Raw genomic sequence first — 9,763 nt, 5'->3', positions numbered from 1 at the left:
AACCAATATGTAACAGTGCTATAAAAATATGTAGAAGTTTTGTTACAATTTTTTTTATCAGATACTTGTATAAATATCATGTAACTCAAGTTAAATATAACGTTGACATAATAAATTTAAAAATTTGGACCGAATCTCCTCGATCTTAGGTGACGCTATGATTTTGTAACAGTAACTTAACTCAAGTGAATGAATTCCTGAGAATAAAACAAAAATTGGTAATTGAACGTTAAATTGGTTTTTAAGTTTGATTTTAATCTAATTGAAATTAAAAAATTTGTAATAACATATTAAAAAAATATTTGTATAATTTTGTATGCAAAATTTATAAATAAATCGAAGGAAAATTTAATTTGAAATTTCTAACTGAACAGGAGTAAATATTTTTAATTTTAAAACTTTTCTATGATAATAAAGAGTACGGCACTGAAACCGGTAACTCCCTCTCCAGCCGTTGAGACGGCTACCCGCGGCCCGGCTTTATACATACCGTGATACCGTAGGTCTCTCACGAGATTTCAATTTCAGTGTTGTCGGCTCTATTGAAGTCCAAGAGTGAATTTTTATACAATATTTCTTATCGATCCACAATCAGTCAAAATGTAAGTAAAAATAAAAAAATTAAATATATCAAGGATATTCCATTAAAGTAATAACTAACACAAATTATTATCAGCAAGAATGACTCTAAAACTTAAAGACGTTTTTTCTTTGACGTTGCGTCATCAGGCACAATTCCTTCATTCTTCATATTTTGAAAACTGCCATACAATTATCTAAATAAACTGGCGGGGTAATTTTCCTAGTTGTAAATATTATTGTCAATAATGCTTTAGTAATTTATTTTCGAAAGTGAATTATAAAAACTTGTGAATAAGGAAATAACACGTATAACTCAACGAATTTTCTCGCTTCTCCCCTGTGTTAACTGATAACAAGTGGTAAATTACATTCAATAGGTACCATCACCTATTCAAAACGACTATCAAAAGTTCTCGTTTCAGAAAGAAAAGCAAAATAATTAATTAAAAAGTATTCGTTAAATATTGAATTTTACTATTGTGAAAAAAAATGTTCAAGAATTTTCTCATTTAGTGTACATTCGAGAACACAATTTTAACCTTCCGATAACAGGCATGCGCCCTGCAGCATGCCGGCATACGTACGTTATATCAGGTGCCTCACTTCCTCTTTCATAAATGTAAACTAAAGGCTAACGGAAAGTGTTTTTCTTAGTGAAATTAAGGAGAGAAAGTATCGAGAACTATCCTTATTCAAAGATAAAAATTCCGCTGTGTCAATATTTTAATTATTTCTTCACTTTTTTAATTGCTAACTTTCATCATTCAAATTAAGGGCCCTTTCGTAAGTGGTCATCCATAAATTACATTCCCATTTTTTAGGATGACCAAACGACATGATTTATCAACGAAGATCTTGATTTGTTATAGATGTCCTGATTTTTTGTAAGATGTCCTAATTTTGCATTCCTGAAAAAGAAAATTTGCAATTTTTATTGCGCGGACCTCAAGTTTGTTTCCAATTTCAAATTAAAAAACAACATGTGTGGAATTTTACTTATATTTAAGAAGAAAGAAATACATCGAATGGCCTAAAAAAATTGGAAGTTCTAAAAAGTATTTAAAATAATTAATTAAAATATTGTACAGATTTTAGTGAAATATATGCATCAAGTTTTATTTTTTTTTTCGAAATTGAACAATTTTGGTTAAAAACCGAAAAGTTAATCTAATTAGTTGAAAATTCAACTGTTTAGTTAAAAATTCTTGTTTGGTTGAATTCATCTATTGTTCGTTTAAAATTAATTTTATTGTTGTTGAAATATCAACTATTACATTTTCTGTTGAAACTTCAACCACTTTTTAGTTGAAAGTGGAAGTACTTTGTTATAAAGATTTATTTTTTAGGTTGACAATTTATTAATTTCATTCAACTATTATTATTATTATTATTGATGATTTGTTTTTAATTGTTTGAAATTTCATTTTTTTACCAAAATCTTAACGATTCTAATTTTTGATAAAAATTTATATTTTTTGGTTAAAAATTCATGTATTTTGTTTAAAATTAATTTCTTTTGTTAAAAATGTAGCTAATTTGTTAGCGATTCCATTATTCAATAAAAATTGATAATTCTTCGTTAAAAATTTTTGTCTTCTGTTAAAAATTTGTCTTTTTGATCGAAAATTCAATTACTTGGTTCAAAATTAATTTTTTATTGAAGATTCTGTGTTACAGTTGAAAATTGATTTCTTTGGTTAAGAATTAAACTATATTGTTAAAAATTATTTTTTACTTGTTGAAAATTAATTTTTTGATAGAAAATTTAACTACTTCGAAATTCGTTAACAATAACTTCCGTAGTTGAAAATTAGACTTATCATAGAATATTATCTCTCCTGGTAAAAAATGCATTTTTCAGGCATACGATTCATTTCTTTGTTCGAAAATTAAACTATCTTGTAAAAAATTCTATTTTGTATGGTTAAAACTAATTTTTTAAACTGTAAATAAAACCGTTTCATTTTGGTTTGAAATCTTAGCATTTTCAATTTATGATTTATGTATTTTTTAAAAGATTTGTCTTTTTTTTAGTAGTAAATTAATTTTACTGGTTCAAATTGTATCTTCTTGGTTCATAATTAATTAAATTGGTTGAAGATTTAACCTGAAAAAAATAGTAACGGTAAGGGTAAATCAAAAATTGGTCAGGGAGAAGTAGCATGAAAACTTAGAGAATTTCAAAACGCGAATTTTGAAGCATTATGGATGGGGAAAATTAGAGGTAGAGGTATGTGAAAAGTGGGATAATGTTCTGATTTATAGCGATTTCTGACAATAATTTTTAACATCGTAATGGAACTTTTAACGAAGTAAATAAATTTTCAAGCTAAAATACAAATTTTTTACCCTAAATAATCCATTTTCTACCAAATAGTCGAATTTTCAAATAAAAAAGGATCAAAATTTAACTAAAAAAATTTACATTTTTAACCAAAGAGTTGTATTTTCAAAATAAGAAGACTCATTTTTTAGAAGAGAATTAAACTTTTAACCCAGAAAGTTGAATTTAAAAAAAAAATATGAATTTGATCTAAAAAGATTAATATTCTACCAAAAGGCAAATTTTTAACAAAAGACATGATATTCAAAGTAAAGAATAAAAAATGAATTTTTCCCAGTTCATTGTAACGAGAAAAGACGATTTTTTAGAAAAATAGTTGAATCCTCAAGTAAATATAGATGAATTTTAATTGAAGAAGATTATTTTGCTACCCAAAAAGTCGAATTATCAACAAAAAATTTAATTTTCAATACCGCAAGGTAATTTTAAAACAATTAGTTGAATTTTGCACTGAACAAGGTAAGTTTTCAACAAAAAATGGAAAATTATTGAGAATTTAATTTCAAAAAATTACTCTGTTAAAAAATAGAACTAAATTGTTCAAATTTCATTGTTTTTTTTCTTTGAAGATTTAATTGTTTGGTTCAAAATTAAACTTTCTCTTTTTTGAAAATAAATCTTCTTAATTAAAAAAATCATCTTTTGGCTTGAATGGAAAACGATTTCGTTAAAAATTCATTTTTTTTAAAGATCTGTCATTTTAATTTAAAATTCAACTATTTTGTTACAAATGTATATTTTTTTATATCAAATCTTCTTGGCTGAAAATTCATCGTTTTTTATACAAAATGCAACCTTTTGGTTGCAAATTATTCTATTTTGGTTGAGTATTCAAATGTTTCCTTCGAAAATGCGAAATTTTTTTTGATTTTCGCTCTTTTTCATTTCAAATGAAAACTCTTTTTTGATTTAAATAAAAACTATCTATTAAATTTTTAGTTAAAAATTCATCTTTTTGGTAAAAAATCAAGTACTTGGTTGAGAGTTAAAATTTTTGTTTCTTCAAGATTCATCATTTTCGGTAAAAAAGAAATATTTTTGAGACGAAAATTGAACAGTATTGCAGAAAATTTTCTTTATGGTTTGAAGACTCAATATTTTGGTTGAGAATTAATTTGTTAATAATTTCCCTCGTTCGTTGAAAATAGAACTTTTTTTGGAAGTTTGTTATTCTTAAAAATTTATTTTTTGAACTGAAGATTTGATGATTAAATTTTTGGTTCAAAGAATATTTTTTTTAGTTCAAAAGTTTTTTCTGGTTTGCGATTCTTCTCTTTTTTTCGGAAATTCATTTATTTGTTCAATGATTCAACTTTATTGTTAAACATTCGTCCTTTTTCTTAATTCAACTAGATGAAGATGCGTCTTTTGTTAAAAAATTTGCCTTTTATGGTAGAAAAGTCATCTTTCTGCACAAAAATTTAAATGTTTTGTTAAAAGTTCGTCCTTTTGGATTGAAAATTCGTCTTTTATGATAGAAAAGTCATCTTTCTTGGATAAAAATTAATTTTCGATGGTTAAAATAAACATTTTTGTTATAATTTTTTCTAGTAATTGTAAATCATTTGTTTCGATACTAACCACGTAAACAGAGCATTTGACATTTCTAAATTGCTAATATCTAACCTGTTTTTTTCAATTAGCGACTAATTTATCTAAAAAGGATAAAGAAATCAAGTATTTAACCAATTTTATTCACTTCCATTTTAGCAAAACAAAAACACACTCGTTGAACCGTCAAAGGTTAGTTCAATATTTCCTTATTTTACTAGATGAGTGCAGTTGATTGCACTTCGGGTAGAATGTTCAATTTTGTTGACTTAAAAATATTTTAATGCATTCGATTGCACTTTTCGTAGAATAGAGATTGTGAGAATTTAGTCAATTTATTACTAATTTTTACATTCGTCAACATTATATTGCTTTATACATGTATACGTAAAAATGCACGTATTACAGAATCTAAAAATAGATTTTATGAACTTTGAGCATCATAAATTCAGTGAAATCTTCAATTTGATGAGCATCAGCTTAATCAAAGTCGAATGATTAATTCCTGTCGAAAGCATCCGGGATATCCTGCTATTTGTGTCATGGGTTCAAATTCCGGTAACGGTTCACTCTCAAAGAATGTCGCTAAGAAAAGCAATAAATAATATTATTATTTAATAATCAATGAAAACTTTTGATTGGTTTACTTATTTAATTTTTCAGGATGGCCGCTTTTATCAGGGAAAGAATTTTCGGTCACTTCCCGATTCAAATACATATTCCACGGACATTAAAATTAAAAAGTTCAAATTCTTAAAGCTAGCAATTTTTTTATTTGAAGTAGTAAGAATTGGACTACAAATTAAAGCACTCAAAACGGAACACTTTTCAATTTTAAACTTTTTTAATTTGTTTTTATGGTACTTTAAAAAAAATTAATTTTGAAATTTCTAATTAAATACTTGTTATAAGCAGTTGCAATTTTAACCAAAAAGAATGAATTTTAAATCCAGAAAATTATTTTTTTTTTTATGAAAAAGACGAATTTCTAACAATATATGTGATTATTTAAATTTTTAAATTTTAAATTCTCATAATAGCAGCAATTTTGAAAATTACTTAAACCTATTTTGAAATCTTTTAAATAATATAAATTGCAAAAATAAAGAAAGTTGTAAAAGTTCAAAATGCATCATTTTTAACAACTTTAAGTAAAAAAAGACCTGAAAATGAAAGGATTATTTTTTTATCTGAAAACTAAATTGTTATTTATGCAGCAACATTTTTTCATTTCAAAAATTTAAAAAATTCCGTTGAAATCTTGATTTTGTTCTTAAGTAATAATAGGAAAATTGTTATTTATAATAAGAAGAAATATATAGTAGTCTAAATTATGCATAAAAATTTTTAACAATTGAACAATTTGAACATTAACTTTAAAAGTTTAAATGAAGCACTCAACAAATTTAAAGATTTAAAGTTTTTTATTACAAGCAATTCTGTTTATAATTATTCGGTATTGTAAATTTGATTGATTATATTTCTCATTGTAATTTTTTTTAGTTGAAAATTCAACTACTTCGTAAAAATTAACATATTTTATTCAAAATTTGTCTTTTTTTGGTAGAAAATTAATCCTTCTGTTTTTGAAAGCGGAACTACTTTGTTTGAAATTTATTTTTTGGTCACAGATCCATTACTTTAGTTGAATATTCATTTAGTTGGTTGAAAAGTAAACTATTTTGTTTGAAGTTGGTTTTTTCATGAAAACTTAAGTTTAATAATTAAAAATATAATTATTCCATTTTTTTTAAATAATTTATATTTTATTGTTAAAAATTCAACTATTTGGTTGACATTTCATCTTTTTCAGTTAAAAATTCAACTATTTGTTTGAAAATTGGTCTTGTTTAGTATAAAATTAATCAGCGACGTTAAAAATTCATTTTTTCTTAAATTTAAGCAGAAAATTAATCTTCTTGGTTGGTTGAAAGTGAAAAAACTTTTTTAAACTACATTTGTCGGTTAAAGATACATAATTTTTGTGAAATATTCATCTCTTTGGTTGAAAACTTAAACCTTTTGTTAAAAATTTGTTACTTTTTTGGTGAAGAAACTTAATTTTTCTGATGAAAATATAATTTTTCCATTTTTGGTCGAATATTTATATTTTTTAATTGGAAAGTTAACTATTTGGTTTACAATGGATCTTGTTTAGTTGAAAGTTCAATTACTTGCTTAAAAGGTAGCATTTTTTGGTAACAAATTAATCTCTTGGTTCAAAATTATTTTATTTTTTGTTGTTAAATTCAGATACTAGGTTAAAAGTTCAATGACTCTGTTAAAAATTTGTTTCTGGTGAGACCTGCATCAATTTAATTGAAAATATATCTCTTTAGTTCAACATTTACCCATCATTTTTAATTCGTTGTTTTAGTTAAAAATTAATTGATTTAAATAAAAAATTAAGCTATTCTAATATTTGTTCAAAATTGTAGCTTGTCTTGTTGAAGATTTGACTAGTTGGTTGAAATTTGATGTATTTTGTAGAAAATTTTTATTTTGCGGTAAAAAGATAACTTTCCCAATTAAAAATGCATATTTTTTTGTCGAAAATTAAATCTTTGTGCTGATTTAATTATTTTGTTGAAAATTGGGCTTGTTGGTCAAGAATTCAATTATTTTGTTGAAAATTCTCTTTTTTGAATTCAGATACTTTTGACTTAAAATAAACATATTTTTTGGTTTAAATTTCAACTATTATATTTTTTTGTTCAGAATTCATCTCCTTTGGTTTCCTTTCCAGTTGAAAATAATTGTTTTAACAGGAAGTTGAAGCATAGCAATGATCATACTGTCTACTCTCATCAGAATTACATGATAAGATCCATACTTTCTGCTCTAATCAGATACACCCACTAAAGTTCTCGAAAAGGGTCTTATAAACCATTTTCCGGGTGGACGCTGGACCGGGAAAACCGGGAAATTATCGGGAATTTTTTGCGACAGTGAACAACCGGGAAATAAGAGTAATTTTTTTTTTGACCGGGAATTTTACAAATTTGTAGAAGAAAAATCTGTCCACGTTCGATTTCAACAGTTTTTAGACAATTAGTGAAATTGTTATGTTTTTAAATTATGCTATTATTCAGCTTACAGTGCGTAATTCAAAATTTTTTTACTTTAAAAATTTTCCATTTAAAATTTTTATTTCTAAGCTTAAATTTTTAATTTAAAGAATTTTTAAATGCTTTTTTAAAGACTTGAACAAATAAAAAATAAAAGCCCTTGAAATTCAAAATTTTGGATAAAAAATATTTTTCTTTAATAAATAGATTTTTTTAATTTATCTGTACTCTAAGTAATAAACAGTGAGCAAAAGCGATTTGACAAAACGATTTTAAACCTGTTCAAAATTTAAGAATTTTCGAATTTTAACGTTAAAAGTTAAACGGTTTCAATTTGAAAGTATTAGTCATTAAACAAATAAGAACGTGTGACTGAAAGTTTATGAACTATTTTCAACTCAAAAATAACTTCATAATAATATATTCTTAATTAAAGGATTTTATCAAATTTAAAGTACTGTTTCATTCTAAATATTTCATTTTTAACCCATTCAATTTGAAAGTTTTAATTAAAAAAAGATTAATTATTGAATATTTAGCAATATATGAGATTTTATGTAAGACAAGTAAATTGAAACAAAATATAAAAAAATAAAGAATCTTTAATTGAATTGTTTGACATAGAAAATTTAATTTTTGTATTTGAAAAGTACTTAATTTGCAAGTGAAATTTAAAAATTTTGATGTATAATTTACAAATGAACATTTGTAGACAAAATTTGACTAATTTTAAGAGATGTTTAGGAGTTTTAAAAAGATAAAAAAGTATCCTGAAAATTTTCAAAAGTTTACTTAAGTTTTTTTAGAATCTTTTTTGAAAATTTTGTTTATATCTTTAAATAACTTTTTAAATATTCTCTTAAAATAATTTTCCAAAATGAAAAGTTTTTTTTAATTTCCTAGGAATCTTAAGAAAATGTTTTCAAATCTCGTCTACAAATAATAAATGTTGAATTGTTATTTATACATCTAAATTGTAAAAATTTTGTCTAAAATTTGCAGGATTTTCTGAAAATTGTAGAAAAAATTCAACTTAATTTGACAGATATTTAGAAGTTCTGTAACAATTTCCAAAATAATTTAAAGTTTAAAACCAATTTAATACAACTTCTAGATTTCTCAAAATGTTGAAATAAAATTTTAAAGCTTTCCAAGGATGTTTAAACTATTTTAAAAGAAAATAATTGAATTTATAATTTAAGAAGTGTTCCGTTAAAATTTGTTCGCCTTTTTAATATTTGATGTTTCTAGATTAAAATTCCTTAAAATTATATAATTTAAAAAAATTTTTAAGTTCATTGATTGATTTTTTAATTTAGAGAATTGAAAATGATAACGTGGATTTATATATTTTATATTGAAAAATTTGAGAACCTTCAATTTTATACGCGTAAAATATTGAGCATTTGAATACAACATTTTTTAATTAAAAGCTTTTAAATATCAATTTTTAAAGTTCAAAATTTAACAGCTCCACTTTGAGTTTTTTCATTTGCAGCTCAGTATTACCTCAAGTGGAAAATTTCTTAGCTTTAGTGTTCCATTTTTTAAATTTCATTGACCGTGAAAAATGTTTGTGAACCGGGAAAAAACCGGGAAATGATCGGGAATTTATTTCGTCGATTAAAACGGCCACCACGATTTTGCTCGACAGTTTTGTTTGATTTAAATAAATAAAAAAAACTGATATATTATCAATATTTTTATAGAAAGAATGGCATCAGAAGCCCAAAAACCAACGTCATCTATCGAGAATGAATCTCCTCATTTTGGATCACTAGATCGAATCAAAAACATCCCCGTAATCAGTTCTGCAATTGAAAGAACTGGTTCGACTTACAGCTACTTGAAGGATTCTAACTACTTGGTTAACTGGGCACTGAGTCACGCTGAAGCTGGTCTTCATTATGCTACTGCTGCAGCTGCACCAATTGCCACACCTTTGGCGAAAAAATTCGAAGGTCAAATCAGCGCTGTCGATCAAAAATTATGCCAGGGACTTGATGCTGTTGAGAAGAAGGTACCTATGGTCAAGCAACCACCACAACAGGTAAAAGAATCCTTATTATTATTTCCTTTATTTCCTGATAGAAAAACTGGTTTTGCGTCAAGGTAACAAATATAAGGATAAAATTATTTTCAACAAGAAATCCTGAGGTTACATTGTCAGATTTTCTTCTTTATGGGTAGAAATATAATTCTCATTACTTTCAGACTC

At 25.0% G+C, this 9,763-nt stretch overlaps 1 protein-coding gene across 1 annotated transcript in view; it reads left to right on the top strand.

Moving 5' to 3' along the window:
- The window catches only part of LOC117170954, an 86,307-nt gene that overhangs the window by 68,392 nt on the left and 8,152 nt on the right, over positions 1-9,763 (top strand). The window contains exon 11 of the mRNA XM_033357995.1: positions 9,255-9,595. Coding sequence (XP_033213886.1) covers positions 9,255-9,595 — 341 coding nt within the window. The remainder of the gene's footprint in view (positions 1-9,254; positions 9,596-9,763) is intronic.

Source organism: Belonocnema kinseyi, chromosome 4 (assembly GCF_010883055.1).
Source record: "Belonocnema kinseyi isolate 2016_QV_RU_SX_M_011 chromosome 4, B_treatae_v1, whole genome shotgun sequence".
NCBI classification, from domain to species: domain Eukaryota; kingdom Metazoa; phylum Arthropoda; class Insecta; order Hymenoptera; family Cynipidae; genus Belonocnema; species Belonocnema kinseyi.
This window is presented reverse-complemented; position numbering and strand designations above follow the sequence as displayed.